The sequence below is a fragment of the Petaurus breviceps genome, unplaced genomic scaffold (genome assembly GCF_028583685.1).
Source record: "Petaurus breviceps papuanus isolate PSGF00001 unplaced genomic scaffold, PetGlider_PUasm1.0 90845, whole genome shotgun sequence".
In the NCBI taxonomy this organism is placed as follows: Eukaryota; Metazoa; Chordata; class Mammalia; order Diprotodontia; family Petauridae; genus Petaurus; species Petaurus breviceps.
This window is the reverse complement of record NW_027187359.1, coordinates 9,096,728-9,123,641: the sequence shown is the minus strand read 5'-3', so window position 1 is coordinate 9,123,641 and position 26,914 is coordinate 9,096,728. Positions and strand designations below refer to the sequence as shown.

At 36.0% G+C, this 26,914-nt stretch overlaps 1 protein-coding gene across 7 annotated transcripts in view; it reads right to left on the bottom strand.

Annotated features, from left to right (window-relative positions):
* The window catches only part of BABAM2 (BRISC and BRCA1 A complex member 2), a 602,274-nt gene that overhangs the window by 120,742 nt on the left and 454,618 nt on the right, over positions 1-26,914 (bottom strand). For all 7 annotated transcript variants that reach the window (XM_069072106.1, XM_069072105.1, XM_069072111.1 and 4 more), the window contains 3 exons: positions 25,418-25,517; positions 23,157-23,227; positions 22,037-22,119 (listed from right to left, as the gene is read on the bottom strand). In XM_069072106.1, coding sequence (XP_068928207.1) covers positions 22,037-22,119; positions 23,157-23,227; positions 25,418-25,517 — 254 coding nt within the window. The remainder of the gene's footprint in view (positions 1-22,036; positions 22,120-23,156; positions 23,228-25,417; positions 25,518-26,914) is intronic.

Sequence of the window (26,914 nt, the reverse complement as noted above, 5' to 3'; positions counted from 1 at the left end):
CTTTCAAACCATGAATTTGAGAGTTCTGTTACTGATCTGTCTATATATTCAAAAGAGACTAAATTCTGGAAGGAGTAAAAAACAAAACAAAAACCAAACTGCATGAATTACAACACAGAGAATGTAGAGATCCATTAACAAGTTAAATATTTTTTGAAAAATTCTCCTGTGCAGTTGTGCAGTTGGTTTTTTTAATTATAATTGGGATTGACAGTAATGGAAACAAAGATCCACCATCTGAATTACTTAGCCAAGAAGAGCTACCAAGTTTCAAGATGAGATTTTTTGTTCTATCCCAACTAAGTCTTCAAAGCCTAACATCTGATGTTTTGAGGAGTGGCAATGAATTGTATTCCCAAGACAACATGTAAAAAACAAAACAAAAACTAAAACAACTGTCCTTAAGCAGGGATCCCCAATCTTTTCTAGTGGAGAGTTATTTTTCCCAAAGTTCTGAGGTTACAAAAGAAAGAAGGGATCTAGAATAATGAATGGTAGTGGTGGTAGGAGGTGTTTTTTAAAAGGTAAAGTCCCTGAATTTAGTGTTAACAACAAAGTGTCAGTATGAGCTGAGGTGAGGAGAAAGGTTGTTATTCTCTAGTTACAGGAAGGAAGGTGTGCCTTGAACTTTGTTACTCCTTTCCCATCTCCCCCTCTCCCTACCCTCTCCCCATGGGTGGGTTTTGGGCTCAAGACTCTGGCCAAAGTAGACTTCATAACCACAATTCTCTAGGTAGAGTCTTTTGTAAAAAAGTTCTCATCACTGAAAGATTCTAATATTCTTAAGTATTGAAATTATTTAATCATTGATTTGCCTCTAGTCCTTCTTTGGTTAAAAATTTTCCCTGTAGTATAACTGCAAAAGGTACATAATTTAGTTCTCTGAATTTTTTCAGAATGTGATCTTTAATATTCAATTTGTGTAGTCATTTTGAGTTTATTATGGAATATACTGTAAGATATTAGTCTAAAGATGGTTTCTGTCAAACTACTTTCCAGTTTTTTCAGCAGTTCATGACAGACCTCTCCAAGTCATCTAAGTTCTCAGGTTAATCAAATGCTGGATTGTTGAGTTCAATTGTTTCTAATTAATTCTTGTTTAGTTCTAGTCAACTACTTTTTTTTTTAAACCAGAACTAAATAGTTTTCATGATTACTCCTTTATAGTATAATCTGAGGTCTGGAACTGCTAACCTTTCTTTACTTGTTAAAGAAAATGATTTCCCCTGACATTCTAGACTATTCCTCCTACTACATTCTGAAATTATTTTGTCTTCCTTTATGAAATACTATCCCTTTAGTAGTTTGACTAGTATCAATCTAAATCTTTAATTTATGTAGTACTGAGATCAATGCAAGAGGTAAGAAGGAAAGTGATTAATTAGGTGGAAAAATCTTCACATCTGATTTGGGTTTGATAACAAGGACAGGTATGTAACCAACACTAAAAGCCATACAATCAATCTACAAGTGGTCAAATGTTATGAGCAAAAGTTTTCAAAAGAATGATCAGCTCTTAATAACCATATAAAAGATCATTACAAATCATTAATAATAAGAGAAATACAAAACAAAACAGCTTTGAGATTTCACCTTATATCCAGCAAACTGGCAAATATGACAAAAGATAGGAACAGTCTAACAATTTGCAATTAGGCTAAGAAAGTGAGAAAAATGTTCATAAGCTTTCATCAGATCCTTCTGCTAAACATATGACCTCCAAGGAGGTAAAAAACAAAAACAAAAGCATTCAACATACATTAAAATAGGGGCAGCTAGGTGGTGCAACCCTGAAGTTAGGAGGACCTAAGTTCAAATCTGGCCTCAGACACTTGACACAACTAGCTGTGTGACCTTGGGCAAGTCACTTAACCCCGATTGCCTTGCCTTCCCCCCTCCAAAAAAAATGCAATAAAATATTGTTGGCAGTATTTTAGAATGCAGAAAATTGAAACAAATTAAATGGTCATCTATCGGGGAATAGGTAAACAAATTGTGGTACATGAATGTGATGTGATGGAATATTAGACACAAGGAAAACAATATGCACGATGTATACAACAATGTAAATCAAAAGAACAAAAAGTGAAACTGCATTCTGTGTAAATATAATGACAAGAAGAAAAATAAGGATGCATCCCTCTCCATTGGGGACAATGTGGATGTGGAACACTACACAGTCTCCTGGACTTGACTGATGGGTTGGTTAGTTTTGCTGAACTGCTTCTTTTTGGATATGGCTTTTTATTCTTTGTCACGGGAATAGTTTTCTTGGGGGGAGAGGTGAAGGATATATCGGGAGATGAAGGGAATATAATAATAACAGACATCTATTTAAATGGTTCAAGTATATTATCACCTGGACATAGAGATGGGAAAATTGACAACAGGGTAATAAATAACCTACTCAGGGGGAAGTCAATAAAAACAAAACAAAAAAGAAGCTAGATTACTCTTATATGGTAGCTGGTAGATAGCTCTACATTTGGCCATATGAAATGCCTCAGAAAACTAAGACTATTTCTCTCAAGGTTCTGATGTTAATCTGGGCCGGTTCAAAGGAGTTAACCATTGTTTAGAAGAAACAAACTTGAAAAGCTGAAAATGAGAAGCAATTCCTTTTGATTGTGGTGGTTTTCTGTAGTCCCCATGATCTCTGGAATAATGGAAACAATGAGTGATGATGGAATAAACTGTCTTTGAACATTACAGAGGGCATAGACTCAAGTTGTTTACTTTGTGTGGAATCCACTGAGCCTGCAATCTTGGGCTATTCACCTCCCAGTAGAACTGGCCTTTTGAAGTTTTCCATCCTCTCTGGTTAGAAACAAACTGAACATTATTTCATCTTCTTGTAAATATGGAGCTTGAGTACCGCCTTGTTGACTGTGTTTCACCTTCTCATTCACGGGTTGCAGGAGAACAGCTTGAACTGAAAGTTGTTGCCAACTCTATGCTTCCAACATAAAACAACTGCAAAGCTATTTGGGGACGCTTTAGTGAGACCACATTTCATTTCTGAGGTCTAAATCAAAAAACAGGATTTTAGGAATAAACTCTGAAAATTCTTTTAATTTGTCTAGCAAAGGATACAGTTCACAATGCATATGAGATTTCCAATAGTCTAGCCAAGTGAAAAACTGGAAATTTCAACTTAAGCCAAAGAAATTTTTAAAAATTGTATTTAATTTTTGTTGGGAAGCATTTCAGGGAGATTACAGTTCTCCAGCAAGCACCTCAAAATAAAACAAAAGCATAGTCTGACTTTTATAAAGGCTTTTAAAATTCTTACATCTCAGCAATTTGTATTATTTATTCTATGGAAAATTAATACAAACAGGCAGCATGGAAAGATCACTGGTCTCAGAATCAAAAGACCTGAGTTCCAAGTCAAAGTCTATCACTTACTAGTAGCATGACCTTGAAAAAAAATCAAATAATAATAAACATCTATGTCTATATATGTCACTTTAAAGTCTACAAAGTGCTTTGTTGATGCTATCTCATTTGACCCTCACAACAGTTCTATTATCCATTTTACAGATGAGAAAACTAAGGCATACAGAGGTCAGGTGACTTTTCTACTTTTCTCAGTCTCAGTTTTCTTATTTGCAGATCTGGAGGTTGGACTAGATGATTAAATCTTGTGGTTTAATTCAATTCAGCAAACACGTAGTAAGCATCCACAATGTACAGAGGATTATGGTAAGCTCTGGGGCATACACCTTTTCAATGCTGTCCAAAAATGGGAGAATGATTGATTAAACTTTGAGTATGTTAATGTAAAATACTATTATGTCATTAAGAATACGAGGAAGACTGAAAGAGCTGCAGGGAAATATTACAGTGCTAGCAGAATATAGAAACCAGTCCAAATTTTTTGGAATACAATATGGAAAGATGTAATAAGAGTCACAAAAATGATTATATAATTTTGACATAGTGATTCCTCTGCTTGGTCATTCTTCTAAAAAAGTCATCAGTGCATAAAATTCATAGCTATTATATTTATAGTATCAAAAAACTGGAAAACACCTGGACATGCTTAGTTTTAAGTGACTAGGTTAAGAACCTTGAATCTAAGCCTGCTAGCTCTGCTCTATTCCCCAGCAAGAGATTATCAATCAACAAGTACTTAGTAAGCACCTAGTACATGCCAGGAATTTTGATAGACACTGAGGATACAAACACAATGAATGAGATAATCCCCACTCACAGGGACCTTACATTGTAATTGGGGAGACAACAAGAATATAAAAAAAATGTTTGTGTACACAAACACACAGCAAAATATAAAGTTGATAAATATGTACACAAAATAAATACGAGATAGTCTGGAAAAGAGAATACTAGCAGCTGGGTGGGGGGAGGTCAAGAAAGATAGAACATGGTGCCCAAGTTGCATCTTGAATGATAAGAAGGACTCTATGATATAGAGGGAAGGAAGGAGGGCATTTCTGGAATGAATGTCATAAAAAATAGATAATAGTCAATGGAAATTATCAGTATTAAAAACAAGAGAAAGGTCAAGGAAGATAAGAACTTAGACAAAGTCAAATGATTTGTTAATACAAAGCCTTGGCAACTGGAGATGAATTGTCATCAGTGAGGAACAGAGTAAAGACTAGTTTGGTTAGATTTTAGTATGTGGGAGGAGAATGAGGCTGGAAAGGTAGGTTAGGGTTAGGTCGTATATGGCATTAAAAGCTATACAAGGGAGTTTATATTTTATCCCAGAGGTAATAGGAAACCACTGGAATTAACTAAATAGGGCAGTCACATGGTCAGATCTACGCTTAAGCAAAATTACTTTGGCAGGCCATGGTAGGGTGGCCTTGAATGAGAGAAATTCAAGGCAGGGAAACCAATTAGAAGACTGCTGGAATAATCTGGGTGAGAGATAGTAAGGGCCTGAACTAAGATGGTAGCTGTGAGTGGAAAGAAAGGGTCAAATGATATGATCTCAAGAGAGATGATATGAAAGTAGTAACATCAAGATTTTCTAACTTATCGAGGGTAAGGAAGAGTGAGGAGACCAGGAAAATGCCAGGATTATGAAGAATGGGAGAAATAGGGAAAAATGAAAGAAGGATGTGTTTAGGGGGAAAAGTGAGTTCAGTTTTAGTTTCATTGAGTTTAAGATGTCTCTAGGACATCCTTTGAAACGTCCAGGAGACAACTGATCCATTGGACAAATAGTCTAATTGATTATCTAGGGCTGAAACTCAGGGGAGAGGTTGTGTCTGATATATACAGACAGATAGAAAGATAGACAGATGGATGGACAGACAGACAGATTGGAAAGCCATCCGCACTGAGGTAATGCTTAAAACTCATGGAAGCTGAGGAGGCTACTGAGAGAGACTATAAAGGGAATAAAGAGATCAGTTTGAGGACAGAACCTTAGGAAACACTGAAAATTGTGCCTCCTGGTGCTTGAAAAGTGCATGCCTGGTTTATTACTAGTTATAGAAAGCCATTTGTTTTTGAAGGAACACATTTAAGTTGACTTCTCTCAAAAGAAATATGGTAATGGAGGATAGACTTTTTGGGCAGTAGTGACTCACATTTATAGTAAGGCAGCACAGTCCTGGGGAAAAAGTACTGGATTTGGGCAGAAGGCCTGGTTAAGAATCATGACTGCTAATTATTATCTACATGACTATGGGCAAGACACTTCACTGTATGAACCTGTTTCCTCATCTATAAAATGAGAGCACTGGATTAGAATTACCTTCCAGTTCTCAATTTTGCTCATATATCCCTGCATATTGAATCTGAGATATCTGTCTAATTTGTCTGTAACTAGACCCAATATTGGAACCAGGACCCAAACTCAGGTTTTCTGATTTTCAGTCCAATGCTTTTTTTTTTTAAGGCAACTGGGGTAAAGTGACTTGCCCAGGGTCACACAGCTAGTTAATGTCTACAGCAGGATTTAAATTCCAGGGCCAGTGCTCTATCCACTGTGTCACCTAGCTGTCCCTCCAATGCTTTTTTCAGCATTAGCCTAACCCTACAACATAATAGCCACAGAACACCTATACCAAGAAACCATTAGAGTCAAAACCAAGGCAAAGTTACTCATAAATGACACATCAATACTACCAATGCCTATTGAGGTATTCCTATTATTGAAAGAATATGATCTTCTTGAGGTATACATTTTTCCTCCTGTAATTTATACACATGAAAATGCCTGATTAAGTCTTGGAACTGAAAACCACTAAATCAGTCACAGTGGCCTTTCTTTGATCTTACATAATTACTGTAATTCAAAAATTCTATCTGGAAGAAAAAAAAACAAACAATGCATGCAGACATGCATTCATTCATTCCTCCACCACCTGCAACCTGGCGCTGGCTCTTAAGATTCATTTTTTTTTACTCAAATTGCTCTCTGACAGGTTACCTCTTAATTCCTAAATCATTTGACTTTGTCTAAGTTCTTATCTTCCTTGACCTTTCTCTTGTTTTTAATACTGATAATTTCCATTGACTATTATCTATTTTTTATGACATGATTTCTGATTGATCTTCTCCTGTCTTTCTGGCTTCTCCTCAGGTCTTCTTTGTTGGACCACTAACATCCTCCTGTTCTCTAAGGATGGGCCCTCTACAAGGTTCTGTCCTTAGGCCTCTTCTTTTCTCTCTCTCTATCCTCTCCTGGATGTTACCATGGGTTTGAGCAAAACTTCTATGCACATGATTCCCAAATCTGTCTATGTGTATATTACATGTGTGTATCCTCATTCTTTTCCTATATCACTAATACATAGGTAAAATAGTTCATACCAACTAATCTTATTTCTTTACAGAAACACCACTTGTTACTAAGGCTTAAATTGATCAGATTTATATTTTATTCTTCTTTCTCCCTTATTCCTTATATCCACCAAGTCTCCTACAGATTTTGCTTCCACATTCACATATATCTCCACCCTGCCACCACACTAATTCAGGCCTTCACCACTACCTTTTGTCTGGACAACTGTAGCCTCCTAATTGGTGTTCATATTTCTCCCCTTTCCAATTAATTCACTACAGAGATGGCAAAATAAGTTTCCTAATCACTCCACCCCTAATAACTCATCAGTGACTTCCTATTGCCTATAGGAAAAACTTCTATATTCTAGCAATTAAAGTTTTCCACATCAGGCTCCAATTTACCTTGCCAGTCTTATTTCATACTATTTGCAATTTATGTACTCTACATACCAGCCAAATGGGACTAAAGTTGTTCCTTAATCTCATCCTGTACTATCCTATATGTTTAGTAGACCATTCTCTATGCCTGATTTGATGACATGGCTGTTCATCTGTTGGATGAAACTTTTTACTTCCTTTTAAGCCACGAGTCTCACTTCTTTCATGATCCCCAAAGCTAAAAATGATCTCTCCAACCTCAAGTATTCCTAGAATATGTGGTCTAGAAATCTCACAGTCTTCTGTGAAATATAAATATTATAATTATCTATGTACATATTCTATACTCTCTTAGTATACTCCCTGCTTTTTATAGGCTGGGACTTCATAATTTTTATCTTCGTATTTACCTTGATTTCTGACTATTGAAATTAATATACATTTTAAAAGCACTATACCTGGTAAATAAATAATAAATGCTTGCATCAGACCTGGAGTCAGTTAGACCTGAGTTCAAATCACATTTTGATGCTAATTAGCTCTATGGCCTTGTACAAGTCACTTAATTTCTCTATCTAAAAGATGAGGAGGTTTGTCTTGATGACCTCTAAGTCTAAGATGACCTTTCAATTCTTAGTCTCTATTTCTTCATGCACAGAACTGAAGGAGACCTAAAGTGTAGGTAAAAAAAGAAAAAAAGTCCTTCTCCCTCATAGGTTAAGTCTGTAGGTCAGGCCATCTTGTAATGTGATATCTGTTCATTTAACATATAACTTATTTTCAACATTCTTTAAACTTAAAATAGAAATAAGTGATGCAAATCCAAAGTGTTATGAAGAGGATATTTGCAATATTCAGAAAACAATATGTTGTGTTAATATTCTTGATCACATTTAAGAATGAATAAGCATCCCTTTTGAGATTTCAAGTTTAAAAGGTTTTGTGGAAGTTGGATGGAAATGGAAGAAAACGATTCCCCACTGGAGAGTAAATAAATTTGTTACAGTGCCATGTCATAAAATTATAGATGCTAGAAATGAGAAGAGTAGGAAGAACATCAAAGTAAGAAAAAGAACCTGAGTTTCCTATAAATTTTCTTTTTTGTTCTTTGTTTAATGAAACACGCATGCTTATTTATGTTTAAATTCATATTTAAAAAAAGAACTTGAAGCAACATTATTTGCCTGTACCTATAGACAAGATAGTAAACTCTATTTAAGGTCATTCTCTTCCTAAGAGTCATGTGTGGTGAAATGACAAATATTATTCAAAATAGCTATCTTGTCCAGCCCCTCTGTTTATTTAAGATGACAAAAAAATAAAATAAAATGAATTTTCCTGAGCCTTGTTTTCTTTCTGTATTTTTATTACCTCAAATAATAAAGAGGGCTGACTGATTTCATTTTTTCATCATAATTAATTTAACCTCCTGTTATTATCATCAACATTGGAGATAATAAAATTCAACATTAATTTTCATTTACAAATTAAAACCTAAATATGGCTCCTAATTGAGGATAACATGCTAATTTCCTTAACAGGATCATTATTTTCATTTGTTAACTTGGGATAAGTTCCTTTGCATCCCATCATTTTTCCTAATTTTAATCACCCTAAGATTTTGATTTATTTTATACATATATGTATAGATCTTATATATAAGTATAGATAGAGATCTTAGCTTTGATTTTATTGAATTATCAGTCAACCATTACATTTGGAGAGGGCAAAAAATTCTACCATAGAACACACAGGTTTCTTCTGTGGCTCATGGATGAAAGTCCATTTAGTGTTAAACTCAGAAAATGAATAGTTAGTTGTTCCTATAACATTATTTTCAAATTCCAAATTATTTTACCCTTAAGTTCCTATGGCTGGACAGTACAGCTTTGAGGGACTACTAACTACTGATCACTTGCTGACTTCCCTGGCTTCCTTTAAAGTTCCAATTAAAATCCCATCTTGTATAGGAAGGCTTTCTAAATCCTCTTAATGCTAGGACCTTCCTTTAGTGAATTATTTCCTAGTTATCCTGTATCCTTGCTTTGCTTATATTTGTTTACATGCTGTGGTCCCCCATTAGACAGTAAGCATTTTGAGGACAGGAACTGTCTTTTGACTCTTTTTGTGTCCCCAGGCAGATAGTAGGCTTTTAATAAATAGAGACTGAAGCAATTTATTGGTAAATTGTAAACAAGTGAATGTACAGCAATGCTACCTGTCTACAGATAAGTAACCATTTAAAATATCTTTTGTTGGGGCTGCTAGGTGACACAGTGAATAGAGCACTGGCCCTGGAGTCAGGAGGGCCTGAGTTCAACTCCAGCCACAGACACTGCCCCCCCCTCCAAAAAGCAAAATAATAATAATATATTTTTTGTTCACTAGACTGCAATTGATTTTTGGTTAAATTTTTTAAGACTTTTACTTTTTCACTTATGAATATACATACATACATACATATGCATATGTATGTATGTATGTATGTATGTATGTATGTATAGAGTTGTTTTTTTTTCCCTTTTTGGAGGGGGGAAGGAAGGGCAATTGGGGTTAAGTGACTTGCCCATGGTCACACGGCTAGTTTTGTGTTAAGTGTCTGAGGCTGGATTTGAACTCAGGTCCTCTTGACTTCAGGGCCAATGCTCTATTCACTGCGCCACCTAGTTGCCCCCTTCTCCCCCAACTCATGAAAGTGATTCTTTGTCTCATGTAGTCATTATTAAAATGAGTATCAGATTTACGACAGTGAGATTATTTCCTTTTCATCTCTAAGCAAAAGCAGTTTAATAAGGAAACTGTTCATTTAGTTTGAAGTGCTCTTACAACAAAGTAAATAAAAACAGGGACAAAAAAGTAAAATGTCTACTTTTTATCCTTGTGAGATTCCAAATTAGTCCTTGAATGACCATAGTCATAGAATTTTGGAGAGGACCTTAGTGATCCAGTCATATCTTTAAAAGTATCACCGCAACATTCCTGACAAGTGGCATCTAGTCTCTGCTTGAACCTACTACTTCCAAAGACAGCCCACTCCATTTTGGGATTGCTCCCCATAGTTAGCAAAATTTTTTTGCATCATGTCAAAATTTCCTTCTTTGCTATTTCCACCCATTGCTCCTGGTTCTGCTCTATGGGGTTAAGTACAATAAGCTTCATCTCATGTACACATGGCAGACTTTTAGATAAAGTACTTAAACACAACTAACATGTCTTACTGGAGTCTTCTCTTCTCCAGGCTAAATATGTCCAGTTCTTTCAACTGATGCTCATATGTCATGGACTCAAGGCCTTTTACCCTCCTGGTGGCCCTCTTGATACTATTCATTTTTCTTCTCAATGCTTTTTCTCAACTGTGGTGGCCAGAACTGAACACAGTACTCCAGAGGTGGAAGCTACGTTAGAGAAGCAATGTAAAGAGGGAATCAGAGATATGGCACATTAAAAAAAAAGTTAAGTAAAAATCAGACAAGATTAGGTAGACACCATACTTAAAGAAGTGAGCAGAATTGAAAGGGAAATGAGCAGAATTGACCAGACAAAGAACAGTAAAGATCATTATGGAATAAGAAAGGTCAAACTGGGAAGTATGAGAGAGAAAACAACAACACTATTATTCATATTTGTCCCTATCCAGATTTTCCTTATCCTCTCTAGATTACTGATGTAATTTCCTAACAACTAGTATACTTGATTCTGATCTCTCTCACCCATTCTTCCTACAGACTGCAATAGAGTAACACACATTGTAAAGCACTTCATAATTCATAATTAATTTTTATTATCTTTTAAAACATTTTAAAAATAACTTTTATTATCTTAACTAATCATCACACCAACATTATAAATTAGGCAGAGAGTATATTATTGCCCCCATTTTAGAGATAAGAAAATTGAGGATCAGAGAAGTTAAGTAAGTTGTTAAAGCTAATGAGGTTAGTCAATGTCAGAACCAGTACTGCCCAAATTCACATGATTAGTAAGTAATAGGGCCAGGATAAGAAATTATGTCTTTTAACTCTGCACTTCAGTGGGTAGAAAAGGTGGCATGTGAACTTAGTACCCTGATAGCAAGAATAATTAGCTAAAACAGGAAAAAAGAAAACAATACTTCTACTACCATCCCCCACCCCCCTCCACTGGCCCTATCCTGGTTCAGCTGAATTCCTACTTAGCCCTGCCCCATCTTATTCCTCCTATTTATTAGACCCTATTATCTGAACATCTAAGGCTTCTCTCCCTAATGTCCACTCTACCCCACTCAAATGAATTTGATTTTAAAAATTTATTTGAGAATACCTCACTATTTGTTTGCTTAACATGTGGTTTGTGGTGTTGGCTCAAGGTGCCAGAACTGCTAGTTATGGCTCTGCTACAGGCACCAAGATTTTAGAAATTGTCTCTCATTTGTAATGTTTTGTAGTAACTCATCACGGTATTTTGGTTTGAAACTAAAAAGTTAAAAAAAAAACCTAGTACTTAAAAAATGGGAAACAAGCTTATTCTATTATTCTATTCAGGCCATTAAAAATTTATAATTTACATTTTAAGAACAGAACAAACCAAAAGTTCTCCTCATTTTCTTCATAGAATAAGGAATTTTAAAATTGCAAAAGTGGATTCAGATAACACAAAATATATGTTAACTGTAAACTGAAAGAAATTACAATTATATAAAAACGTAGAAAAGTAATTTAAGAAATCACAAAATGAAATAAAAGAATATTGACACAAAAATCATGTTTGTTTCTCAAATAGTATACATAATAAGTCTCATCTATAACTATTAAATTGGTTGCTCTATGGGAGAATATGGTTTTTAAAAGGGAACAGATGGGAGTAGATAGAATCATACAGCAGATGGTGATAGCCTTGGCTTGGGGCACATCAAAGAAGTGTTGAGTTCCAGTTTGAATATAGCTGGGGAGACTGAGGGCATAACTATGGAGGATACTTAATAAATGGAATATGCCATTAGGTGGCATAGACCTAGAGAGCAAGGCTACAAGGTTTCAACAGAAGGTTAGTGAGTGAAAATGACAGGGAGCACACTTGGCATGTGAATATTCTGAAATCTATAAAGTACAAATTAGCTACTGCCAACCTTGAAGGCCAACATTAGGCAATGTGGCAGACTATGCTTCGAGTGTATCTGTGGTGTAATCTAGCCTTGAACCTTACCTCTCATGCTGCTCAGAATAAACTTCAGGCAGGTTGACCTACTTACTTAGTGGGCCCCCAAACAGTCATGCCCATTCTTGTTTATGTGTCTTTGTTCATGCTCTTTCTCATACTTGAAATGACCATCCTTTCTCTCTTCACTCCCTCCTTCTAATCCTGAATTATCTGAATCCTACTTGTCCTTCAGGTTCCAACTGCAGTCCCATCTCTTCTATGATGCCTCCTGACAATTTCAGTTTACACTGATCTGGCTTTTAATGTCATGTAGGGGTACCTAAATGTTTTAATCAACTTTTTTCATTAAGTAGATAGGAATTTCTCTCTGATTAAAGTGTGGGTCACATATCTGACATTCTCTATAGCATTTAAGTATTATGCTGAACACAAAACAGGTGGTCAATAAATATTTGTAAAATAGAATTTTGAGACAAAAGAAATCTCAGAGAGGAAGGAAAGGATGAAATAGGAGCACTAATAAAAATAAATTATTTGCTCGTGGTCACAAACCTAATATAATATATGTCAGAAGCAGGTCTTGAATCTATTCCTTAGGATTCTCAGATAAGCCCTTCATACACTATGCCATAATGCCTTCTCATAATACAATTAAGGTTAGCAATTATAAGGAATGTAAAAAATCTGTAAAGAGCTGGTAAAAATATGTTAAGTGAAGAAAGCAAAACCTGAAGGACAAAGTATATGGTACACATAAGCCGAAGTGATGCATGGCCCCTGTAAAAAAGTTAAAAGGTCACATAGGAGTAACTGACAGGTCTTATGGACAATCTATTCATTGAAATTAATTTATTCAAATATAGACTGGTATAAAGTCAGTTTAATTGGTTTTGATGTTTAAAGGTAAGTTCAAAGCAAACCATTTACAATGACAAAGACATTTCATACATCTACTCCCATCATTTGTGTCCCTCTCATCTTCTCAAACATGTTGATGTACTCAATGTTTTTGTCCTTTTGTTAACACTTCTGATACCCCATTCCAAACATAGATTCTTAGAGCACAGGAATACATTGAGAAGCTGATAATTAATCCCTACTTCCAAATAGATTAAAACAATCAAATGAATGCTTACTCACCTACATACCCACTGTGTATGATTCCTGATTGCAAGTAAGTTTTTCTAAGGAAAGACTGTACAAAATTATTCTGTTCCAGTTTGTGCTTAGAATTCTGGGGCAACCTGGATGCTCCTCATGATCCAATAGCAAGTACACCTTGGTTTTAAGTCATGACCATGGTTCATCATTCATCATACCTGTTGCCCCAAATGGCAGTCAGTCAAGGTATTTCAGAACTTCCTGAGACACCTTCAAATATGATCATGACTAACCCCCCCCGTTCCAGGCTTTTTTTGTTTCCATAGTCTTTTGGAAGCACAAGGTTATACATATTTGCCTCAAAGGAACAATGGTGCCTTCCTTCTACCAGCATCGTAGGTGCTCATCTCAGCCACCTCCTAAGAATTCCATCTGCAATCTTTTCCTAACCCTTGGGGTTTTAGTGAAAAAAGGGAGAAAGAAGGGCTGCCTAGGTTCTCTGACTAGGCCAAAGTCCTTTATCAAGGGAAGTTTTCAAATGAAAGTTAGATTAACACTTGTTAGCAGAGTTAGTCAAGCATGATTTGAATGATCTTGCCTCCAAGGTCCATTCTGACTGGGAGCTTCTGTGAAGTAGAGGAGATACAGGAACATGGTCCCAATTATAGAATATATCCTTTTCTCCTCATATAATCGAAATATTTTTTTAAGGTGGGGGGAGGAGAAGTGACTATAATACTGTGTGGTACTTTTCAGACAGGGGAGGAATGAAACAGGTACTCCTGCAAGTACTTTAGCCTTGCACAGTGACAGTCCTGAGGGAGACAAAGTGACAGACTTTTAAGTGGGTAAATGTAGACAATGCATTATTTAATGGTTTTAACTCAACTCTGAAGGATGTGGGAGACAGATATTCCTTCTTTTCAAATAAGAAAACAGAAACAATTTAGGAAAAACAATTTACCTACAATCAAGAGGTGTTTGGTGATGAAATAGGGAATAGAATAAAAGTCCCCTCATTTTTAATCTAGTGCCCCATCCACACAAAAGTCAACACAATGTAGGCAGTGATGCAAGGAGATGAAGAGCAGCAAAGAGTCTGGGGGGTAGGAAAGCTCTGAAACACTATGGAAACACTTGTGGAAAAAAGAAAAATTAAACTAATCCCAAGATCTCTGGCAGCTGTTCTAATGATCACCTGGGGGCCTTACTGCTTCTGAACAAGATAATTCAAAGCCAAGTGAAAATATGACATTATATTTCAGTTCTGTATGTCAGACTTGGAAAAGCTAAGAAAGAAAGCAGGGAAAAGAGCTGTCAGAGATACAGGACACATGGCACCAGGCAGAAAGCATTATGTGTGGAACAGGCTTTCAAAAGGAACAAGAATAGCTATAACACTGAATACATTTAAAAGGGAATTGGCAGGAGCTATCTAATGGGTGGATGCACCCCATGGTGTTCCTCTTTCCCTGAACATCCCTGTGAATGACAATTTCCTCCTGTCAACCACCACCAGAAAACTCACCCTTGAATTCCATGTGTAAAGCCCTGCTGTTAATGGGTCAGCCCTACATGGTGCTCATAACCACAATGTTTTGAAATTTGATATGGGTTTACATAAAGTTAAAGTACAATGATCCAAGACAGAGAGACCAAAAGTAACCTTGGATGAAAAGAGATCAGATTCCTGAGCAGCTGGAGAGAAAGTAGCTAGCTGAAAGCATTTAACTAAGCTAGTTATTTTGCAAATCTGTTAATAATCCTTTTTCTGATGATATTCTTCATAGCTACTGTGTAAGGCAGGGGGCCATTACTATTGTCACCATCAAGTGAAGAGCTGAGGCCTTGACTACCGAGATTCTGTGGCTGGGTTAATGACAGTCTTTGGGCAAGAACACAAAAAACACACCAAGAGGGGAGGGCACACTGGAGAGTCAAGGTCAGTAACATGGAGCATAAGGTCTGGGATGAATCAGATGTGGCAAAAACGAAATAAGATCACAAAAGAAAAGGCCAGATGGGTGAAGGAAAACATCATAGTTCAAACTCAAATGCCCTTTTCTGTCTCTGTATCTTTGATCATACTATCCTCTCGCACATGGCTTATAGTCTTCTTACATTTCAACCTGCTGAAATTTTCTTCTTTCAAGGCCCAGAATAATGTCACTTCTACCATGAGGTTTCCCCTGGTCTTATTAGTCAGAAGTACTCTTTCCCTCATATTTCTTGTTCTACATTCTTTGTATTCTTTTCCTACAAACTTATATAAGATACATAATATATGATACAATTATCACAGTTATTTGCTTTTGTGTCTTTCTTATATAACTTACACCTAGAAATAATGGCTAATAATAATAGCTATCATTTATGTATCACTTTTTTTCATTTGCTTCTTACAATAATCCTGTGAGGTAGGTGCTATTGTTTTCCCATTTTACAGATGAATAAACAGGAGCTGAGCGAGACTAAATCATTTGCTCAGGTCACACAATTAAGTAATAATAAGAGGCAAGATTTGAACTCAGGTCTTACTGATTCTGAGTCCAGTATTCTATCTATTATACTACCATGTTGCCTCAGTACAATGTAGATATATAATAAATGTTGACTTCAATTATTTGAAACAAAATAGGACCTGAAAACATTGTCATGAGAGAGATTTATAGAGTGCTTAAATTTCTAGTTACATTTAGTGATGTCTCTTCCTTATACTGTGACTTGATTCTAGATAGCAATCCAACCTCAACTGGTCTTGCCCACATATTTTCCCCCAAAATACTGACAAATACATCACATAACAGTCACTTGATAAATATTATCAGTTCAATTTAACAGAATTAATATCTTTAGTTCACTTATGAGGGATTACATCAGACACTAAGACAAGTAGTGAAAATAAAAGTCCAATAATTAGTCAAGTACCCTTGGGATTAAAATTCTGGATTGGGGGGGTGGGGCAAAATGGCAGACTAAGGCAGGAACTCACCTGAACTCTCCCAAATTCATTTGTAAACAACTATAAAATAACACCTTAAAATGAATTCTGGAGTGGTAAAATCAACAAAAGGATGGGGTGAAATAATAGCGTAGCCCAAGGCAACTTAAAAGGTCTGCAGGAAAGTTCTGTCTCACTCGTGTAAAAGGAGAGTGCACTTAAACACAGGTGGCGTCTGGGCATGCCAGCAGCAGGCTGCATTGCAACAAGCCAGTAGCAAGGCTCTGAGTCTCAGGCCCCACAGATCTGGAGCTGACCAAAAGTGAGGCCCGATGCCCCAGGCACAAGAAGCTTGGGACAATGCTCCCTCTACTCCAGGAGCAGAACCCAACTTTAATATAAAGTTAAAAGTTATGAAATAGGCTATAAAAATGAGCAAAAAAAAAAAAGAACTTGACCATATAAAGTCACTATAGTGACATGAAAGATCAAAACACAAACTCAGAAAAGGACAACAAAGTCAAAACACTTGAATGCAAATCTTCAAAAAAAAATTTAAATTGGTCTGAGGCCCAAAAGAACTCTAAGAAGAGCTAAAAAGGAAGTTAAAAAATCAAGAGATTTAGAAGAAACATTGAAAAAAAGAAATGAGAGTGATGCAAGAGAATCATGAAAAAAGTCAACTTATTAAAGGAACCACAAAAAATTGGGAAAAGATATACAAAATTCAGTAAAGAAAACTTCTTAAAAAGTTGAATTGGCCAAATGGAAAAGGAGGTACAAAAACTCACTGAAGAAAATAATTTCTTAAAAATTAGAATTGGACCATGGAAGCCATTGACTCCACAAGACATCAAAAAACAATAAAACAAGTTAAAAGGATAAAAGCATAGAAGAGAATGTGTAATATTTCAATGGAAGAACAACTAACTTGTAAAATAAATTTAGGAGAGAGATAATTTAAAAATTATTGGGTTACCTGAAAGCCATGATAAAAAAAAAAGTCTGGACATCATCTTTCAAGAAATTATAAAGGAAAACTTTCCTGATATCCAAGAACCAGAAGGTAAAATAGAAATTAAAAGAATCCAACAATAATCTCCTGAAAGAGATCTCCAAAGGAAAACTCTCAGGAATATTACAGCCAAATTTCAGTGATTCCAGGTCAAGAAGAAAATGCTGCAAGTAGTTAGAAAGAAACAATTCAAAGACCATGAAGCCACAGTCAGAATTGCAAATGATTTAGCAGCTTCTACATTAAAGGATCAGAGGGCTTAGAATATTACATTTTGGAAGGCAAAGAATCCAGGATTATAACCAAGAATCACCTACCAAGTGAAACTGAATATAATTCTTCAGGGGGGAAATGAAATAGAGGACTTTTCAAAAATTCCTGATGAAAAGACCAGAGTTGAAGAATTTTCAAATACAAGACTCAAGGGAAGCATGAAAAGGTAAACAGGAAACAGAAAAACATAAGGGATTCAATAAGGTTAACCTATTTACATTCCTACATGAGAAGATGATACCTATACCTCTTAAGAACTTTATCAGTATTAGAGCAGTTAAAGGAGAATACATAGACTGAGAGTGTCGATATAAATTGAATTTGATGAGATGATATAAAAACAAAATTAAGGGGTGAGAAAAAGGATTGCACTGGGAGAAAAGGGAAGGGAGAGTTAGAATAGGGCAAATTATCTCACATGTAGAGGCTTAAAAGACCTATTAGAGTGGAGGGAAACATGAAGGGTGGCAGGCAATGCTTGAACTTTACTCTCATTTGGAATTGGTTCACAAAGGGCAAAACATACACATTCAGTTGGGTATGGAACTAGAGTTCCATAAATAGGAAAAGGGTGGAATAAGGTAAAGGGTGGGGACTAACAGAAGGGAGGCAGATTGGAGAAGGTGGTGGTCAGAATCAAAACACTTGTAAGGAGAGAGAGAAATGAAAGGAGAGAGAGAGAAATATAAACAAGATGAAAATAGGACATAGGAAAAACACAACTGGTAACTGTAACTATGAGCATGAATGGGATGAACTTACTCATAGAACAGAAGTGGACAGCAGAGTAAATTAAAAATCAGAATCTTATAATATGTTGTTTACAAGAAACACATTTGAAGCAGAGAGACACACAGAGAGTAAAGGTAAAAAGCTGGAGCAAAATCTTATTACACTTCAACTGAAGGTAAAAAACAAACAAACAAACAAACCAAAAAACCAAGGGTAGCAATCATGATCCTCAGACAAAACAAAATTAAAAATAGTTCTAATTTAAACAGATAAGGAAGGAAATTACATCTTGCTAAAAGGTACCATAAACAATGAAGTAATATCAATACTAAATATATACGTGCCAAATTATATAACATCCAAATTTTAAAAGAAGTTAAATGATTTACAAGAGGAAATAGATGGTAAAACCCTATTAGAAGAATATTCCCATCTCAGAACTAGATAAAATATAATAAAAAAATAAGAAGAAAGAAGTTAAGGAGGTGAAAAGAATTTCAGAAAAATTACACATTATAAACCTCTGGAAAAAAATGAATGGGAATAGAAAGAAATATATCTTTTTCTCAGCAGTACATGCCACCCACACAAAAACTGGTCATATATTAGGGCACAGAAATCTCATAACCAAATGCAGAAAAGCAGAAATATTAAATAAAACTTTTTCATATCATAACAGAATAAAAATTATAATCAATAAAGGGCTATGGAAACAGAATAAAAATAATCTACTCCTAAAGAATTAGTGAGTCAGAGAAAAAATCATAGAAATGATAATTTCACTAAAGACAATGACAATGAGACAACATATCAAAATTGATGGGACACATCCAAAGCAAAGGCAGAAAAATAAAGCTATACACCAATTTTCTTAATGGATATCAAAGCAAAAAATTTAAATAAAATACTAGCAAGGAGGGTATAGCAATATAATCACAAGGATCATACACTATGACCAGGAGGGATTTATACCAGGAATGCAGAGCTGGTTCAATATTAGGAAAACTATCAGGATAAGTGACCATTATCAATAACAAACAGAAATCCTATGATTGTCTAAATAGATGCAGAAAAGGGTTTTGACAAGATGTAACACCCATTCCTATTAAAAACACTGGAGAAGAGGCAGGCCTCGACACCACAGGTTGGCATGCAGAGGCAGGCCCTGATGCTGCAGAGGCGCAGAGAGGCGTAGAGGCAGGCCCCAACGAGGTCTGATCAATGTGGCGGCAAGTTAACCCACCAACCACAATGGCCTATCATGGAAGGGTTGGGACTGGACAGAGCAGGGTAAGAATCAAATGCAGGGCCCCTGGCTGGGGCAGCAACTACTCCTGGGACTACTAATCTACAGCCCAGAAATTTAAAAAGCCCTTATCTGGACCTCCAGGGACCAGGATGGCAGAGTGAATCCCAGCTGTTCCAATCCCCCCCTACTCTGAAAACATGGTAATTATTGCCCCAGGGCAAAACCTTAAACAGTAAAGGCTTGGGAACCCTAGAGGAAGGGCATGGCTAGGGCCCTGCCTCAAAATGGGTAGAAAGCAGACTGCAAAGACAAAGATGCTGGAGTCCTACTATGGTGAGAGGGAGGAACCAAATACAGAGGGAGACAGTGCTGACTCCACACCCACTGCTGAAGCCTCAACAGGGAACTGGTCTCAAGCACAGAAAGCATTCTTAGATGAGCTCAGAAGGAACTTTGAAAACCAAATGAGAGAGATAGAAGATAAAATGAATAATTCTTTTAAAATCAAAATTGCAAAATTAGAAAAACACTACAATGAAGAAAACAGCTCCTTAAAAAGAAAAATGTGTGGTATGGGAAAAGGAGCTACAGAGGGGCAGAGTCAAGATGGCAGAGTAGAAGCATGACCTCCGAGCTACTCCAGCTTCCACCTTCCCCACTTCATGTAAAAGGGGACTCTAAACAAACTTTGGAGCTGCAGAACCCACAAAATGACACAGAGAAGCTAACCTCCTGCTGAGAACAGCCCAGCAAGCTAGCAGGAATCGGCAAGCGCAGGGCTCTGGGAGCTGAGTCGATCCCCACACCAAGACTTTGGCCCCAGGGCAGGCCCGACCAGCCACCGGCCAAAGGGACTCCAGATCAGCAGCAGCTGTGGCCGAGTCCAGATTTGTCAACACATAGATGCGAAGGACAAAGTGAGAGGTCAGTGCAGTGCGGACTTTGGGACCCAGTAAGTGGGAGTACGTAGCTTTTGCCCCCGGGACAAGAAGCCGCTGAGATGTCAGCACAGCCAGCCAGCGCCAAGTGGCAGCTTCAGCTCCTGGTTTGCAGAGTGTAGGGGGACCAAGCACCAGTCTGAGGAGTAATCACTCTTGCTTTAACCTGCCTGGATCTGGATTGCAGTCTAAGGTGGAGGTCCTGGGGTGTGTGTCCAGCTTGCCAGAGCATGTGGAGGCTTCAGCAAGGGCACTGAACTAATAATTGATTTGTTCAAATTGACTTGCCCAAGGTGATAATGGCAGAGGCAGGATTTTGAACCAGGGTTCAGATGTGGAAACTGAGATGCAGAAAGGTTAAAAGCTACCTTGAGTCATAACCAGGGAGATCTGGTAAAAATATCTGGTAGCAAAAGGTTGAGTTTGAGTTCCAGCTTCCCCATCAAGATTTACAATGAGTGTGGGACCTGGGCAAGTTATTCAACCTTTCTGAGCTTTTATTTCTTTATCTATAAAATGAAAGGGTTAGGCTAGAAGACTTCTATGAGCTTGAAAAGTCTATGTTTCTTTAACTTAAATAAGGTCATAAAGACATTTCTATAGTTAAGTCTGCAAAGAGTTTTATAGACATAATCTATCTCATATCATTAAGCCCTAGAGAGTGGATGCAAGACCTAACTTCTGGGCTTTAAAGCTTTGGGGCCCCTTCCCCTGTATCAGGCTGTATAGTTCAAAGGTGTCAAATTCATCCCTTCCAGCCTTCACAGCCCTTAAATTCCCTAGTGCCAATTAAAATGTAATTGGGAAAAGTTTTACAAAATACATGAAAATGCAATACAACATATAGGAGGTTAATTTGTGGTTTTCTAAGTTAATATACAGCCTGTAGGGATCTGTTTCTATTTGTGTTTGATATCACTGGTCTAGCTCAGTATCACAATTTTATAGCTCACCCTAAAAAATACAACAAGCTCCCTTTTGCCTGTGATTGGGAAAGACAAAGCATGTATTTGGCCTGAAGAATGGCCCTAACTATAGCACATAAATTTAAAATAAAAGCCTTAGTTACTTTTCCTTTCTCTCATAGATCTGGACAAACCATTTCTTATATACTAAGGAATTACACAAAGAGGGAATAGGGGGAAGAAATCTGCATCAGAAATTATGATAAAGACAGAGATAAATATATCTGATTATACACACAGACACAGAAACACAGACACACACACACACACTCACACACACACACACATACACATACCATCTGATCCCCAAACTGAATCACAGAAGCAGAAATGAAGTTATAGGACTTGACAAGGGAAGGTTTATAGTTTAACCTTGAGACGGCAATCTGCCTGTAGGTTTATTTGTCTTTAGCAGAGTACCATCAAAAATTCATAGCCACCAGAATGAACAGAAATAGCTTACTATGCTAAGTATTTTCAAACCTGTTGGTATATGTGCTGTTAGTCTTTTATTTTTGCTAGTGGCAAAATGATACTTACTGTGTACGAGGAAACAAAAATCTTTCCACATCAGCAGCAAGGTAAGCTTTGTAAAGCCTTCAGCATCATACTCCACCACTCCTCTAGGAAACAAAAAATATATAACAATCAGTATAAAGGACCTGGAACTACATGAAAAAATAAATTAATGTTTTTAAGTCATTAAACCAGCTGTATTTTCACTTTAATATACTAAAATTTCACGCTGGTAGTTTCATTGCAAAGGGAGTTCTTGAGGTTGTGTTCTAGTAAGTGACTGGATAATAACAAACACGTTATGTCAAATGCTAGTACATTTGTACAAAGACAAATTTAGCTTAATCAATCAAGTTGGTGGGCAAGTATATCTGTAAATCTGTTCTTCTACGGAGAAGCCAGCTAGGACTATAGAAGTTTCTACCACAATGACTTCCCTTGAGATCTATGCAGCCACCTGACAATGTGGCCTACACACATGCACAATGCACTCAAGCACATACACAAATAATTAAAAAGCTATTTTTGTAAAAGAATACATATTAATTTACATAAGTGATTTTGCTTAAAAAGGGATTAAAACCAGACTCCATGTCCGTTAAAGTCTAGTTAAAATTTCACTACTGGCATGAAGTTTTCCTAGCACTTATAGCATGAAATTACTTCTCCCTCCTCTGAACTTCTCTTAACAGTCTTCTCTTAAGCACCTATTACGTGCTAGGCATTATGCTAAGCACTGAGGATACAATAACAAAAACAAAAGGAGTGCACTTTCCCTCATATTCCATGTTAAGTTGTTTTATATATATATATACACTCTTATTTCTCTTGTAGTGGACAATGAAGTTTTTTCTGGGTATCTCATCCATCTTCAGTGCCTAGCAAATTATCTTGTACATAGCAGGTGCTCATCAAATGTTTGTTGAGTGAATGGATAAATGAAAGGGAAAGTTTTTTTTTTTTTTTAAAGCAATTGGGGTTAAGTAACTTGCTCAAGGTTACACGGCCAGTTATTTTTTGTGTGGGTGCCAAGTATCTGAGGCCAGAACCGATCCCAGGTCTCCCGACTCTGGGGCCGGAGCTCTTACTCACTGCGCCACTTGGCCACCCCTAAAGGGAAAGTTTTAAGTAAAGGAAAACTTACGTTCCAAAGTGACTCAAGAAAGCTGCAATGTATTCTCTTCTTTTATGATATCCCTGAATGACATACTGCACCTGAAAAAGAAAAAAGAAGCAAAATTGAAATAAAATAGGTAATGTTTCCATATTTTGAGTCTCCCTGTTATCAGTGAACAGCAGTCCACTGAAAAAATACTTCATTCTGAATTTTTCCTGCTGTGCAGTCAAAGATGATCTCTAATTACCCTTTCCAGTTCTAAATTTTTGGGGTCAGTTATTAGTAGACATTACTTTTAAAGACTGAAAACACATTTTTTACAGTGTCTTAATTATGGAGGGAAGAAAGACAGAGATAAAGGGTTCTATTTTTTTTTTCTTCCATTGGTTAACACATAAGATTTCCATGGCTAAAGCTTATGCTAAATTATCTGAAGTAACATTGATAAAGTCAGAACTCATAGTTATGTTGTAGCTTCAAAAAGTAAAACAATTCTATTTATAAAATAGGGTTTATGGCAATTTATAAAAAACATTGCTTACTTTGCAGGCTTAATGTAGGATCAAAAATGTTATTTTGGGAAAAGAAAACAGATGATAAGTTTGCTTAAGTGGTTTTGTTTAAAAAGGGAAGAAAACAGCTCTGTGTACTTGATTTTAAAAACAGAAAATCATTTTAATAGAAACCCACAACAAAACTGGCTATAAAGAGATTCCAGTATAATTATGGAAATTCATTTGAAGACATTGTTTCTAAAAGCTGCCATGTACTGTCCTCATTTGTGAAAAGCCAAGGAAAAATAATTTAAAAAGACAAGTAAAATTAATGAAATGGATCCAGATAAGAAAAACGGACTGATTCTTGTGTTTCTGGGAAAATAGTCTTATAATTTCTTGAGTAAAAAGTGTGACTAGAAATTAATCTCAATTGGAAAGCTTTAAAAAGGCTTTTATTCTCAGTTCTTGGAGACTAAATCTACATTTTTATATACAACACAGTCACACAAGTTTGAGGGAAGGGCAAAGCATCCGAGTACAAATATGAATTCTATCCTAATGTAAAATTTCTAGTAGGAATGAAGGTAATGGGCATTTGGCTTAATTAGAACCAATCATGCCATGAGAATTAACACCCATGGAATAGAGAGGCCAGTCCCACAGATGCCAAATCTGACTTATGTTGAAATTTTAAAAAATACTTGAATTTTTGAGATATTATTGTCCTTGGGAAGTGTTTTCTATTTAAAGCTGGTCTATCTTTTGAATGACAGAAGCAATCAAAAGGCCTACTTTCAAAATCAATGTGAAAAATTAATTAACAGCAATTCAATAAGAGCAAAGAAGAAATTAATACTCTGGACAATCTGACAAATTGAATCACAATCAATGTGGAATAAAAAATGAGTTCAACATTCATATATGGATTAATCATTCTGATCTTACAGAAAAATGTAATGGATAGCCAATTGGTATTTATGTTCTTAAAACAATAATATACTGTTAAATACAGTATTTAATCATTACATCAAAGTTTTATTTATCTGCCTATGTAATAAGGGCCTACTGACAAAGATAACAAGAATTATTTAGGCTCTTTGGAGTAGATATAGGGAAACCTTCACAAAGAAGCTAAACTATAATCCTGTGACCTACCCCTGTATAGAAGAGAACTACTTTCAGACTTCTTGTAGATAATTGGATAAAACAGTGGATTTTTATTGGAAAAAATGGATATGTGTAAAATACAAAGACAAAAAAGTAAAAATTGAGATATATTTGGGAATCATAGAGCAGAAACTAGAGAAGTAAGAGAAAAGCATAAAGAAGAGGTTTTGTAAGAAAAATGTCCATTGAAAATCAGCAGTGGACACTGGATAGTGGTGGCCCCAAAATGAAGACATAGGGATATATATAACCTTGATGAAATGATGAAGGTCTTTGAATTTTGAAACAAAAAAAAGGTAAAGATCTGGTGAGAATTACACAATGTGGTCATGATTTGCAGCTCAGGGATAAATGAAAACAGGAGATAGCAATGACAAGATAAAAGAGAACCAGATGACCAAGTCCTCAGAGGAGAAGAAAGCAGGGTCAGAGGGTAAATGCCTGTTCACAAGAATAGAGCCTAGAAGTTTGTGAAGTTCCAATTAATAATAAGGCAGTGAGGAAGAACCTAAATTGGAAAGATGGGAGAAAGCCAATACATCTTGAGAACTAGCAATGTATAGAAGAAACAGAAGGCTCTAAGGAATATTTCCCAAGGCAGAAGACAAAGTGGTATTCACTTACCTTGTTGGTTAGTAGCTGGCATACTTGGGGAACATAATCAATTAGACATCCTCCTCCTGGAAAAGCTGGGATGTGAAGAGCCGAGGAACCTCCGAGAGCACTGAAAAGATAACAGTGCATCAGATATTTCACTCCTCTTGGAACTCAAGCTATTTAAAAAATTATATCCTAAAATCAACTCTTTTTATTATCCCCCAAAGCACCAACTACCTCAGATATGAGCTCCACTGTATTGTAGAGTTTGTCTTTCTTTTTTTTTACCCAAAAAGGAGTTATAGCAATAATTATACACTATAACTACAAACTTGTTATCTGTCACACAATAATAAAAAGTCTTAATTTTAATGAACATCTGTAAATAACTTGACAATATTTAAGCTCTGTATATTTTATTGAAGCATTCTACTTTTCTTTAGTACCTCTGATAGGGATAACGAGCCCAAAGAAGGTATTCAAAGAACATCGTTGCACTGAATTGAGACAATGCAGCATCATGGAAATCAACTGTACGACTTTGGGCAAATTACTGAACTTCTTGCCATTCGTTTACTCATATAAAAGTAAGTATCTGAAAAATCAGCATTTTCCAAACTAACCTGAGCACAGAACACTAAGGGGTTTGAAGTTCATTGGTATAATTCATAAATATCAGTCCATGGTCCTAGGTGTATGGAACACCTACTGAGATAAAGGGAGCCTGAAGAAACTTTGGGGCAAAATAGATAAAGTTCAGTCTGTTTTATTTTTATACACAAACTGAAATGTGCACTATATCTTTTTAGAGACAAATATTTTGTTTAGTAGTTTAGAACTAGAGTTCTTAACCTGAGATTTGTGAATTTGTTTTTAAAATACTTTGATAAGTGTACTTCAATATAAATTACTTCCTTGGTAATATATATTTTATATATTTATATTTTTTATAAATTTATATTTTTATATGTTTATATTTTATTTTATGTTTTATTTCTGAAAATGGGTCCATATGCATTACCAAACTTCCAAAGGGGTCAATAACACAAAAACGCTAAGAATTCCTAATTTAGAGAGTGAAATGTCACCAACATAGAAATTTTCACAAAAGAACACTGTTTAAAGTATGGACAATATGTCTGATGAAAGTCTGGAGCAGACTGGTCTAGATTATCTCTAAGATTCTTTCTGATTCTATATGCTTAGGATTCACAAAGTTCTGTATCCAGCACATCTAGATATAAAGTAATTACAGAAATACTTACCTAGAATAATAGTCAATAATAAATTTATGTTATATCCTACTACCAACTTAAACCACTATATGATTTTTAATTCAATTAAATTCAATAATTTATTTTTTTTTACCAAGTGTCTACTATGTTCTAGGCTGTACTGTGCTAGGGGATTTGAATATAAAGAAAAAGACAGGAAATCCCTGACCTAAAGGAGCTTATATTTTACGGGAAATGAGAGAGACAATTTGATTTGCCCACCTAAACTGTAAGAAATGACAAAACTTGA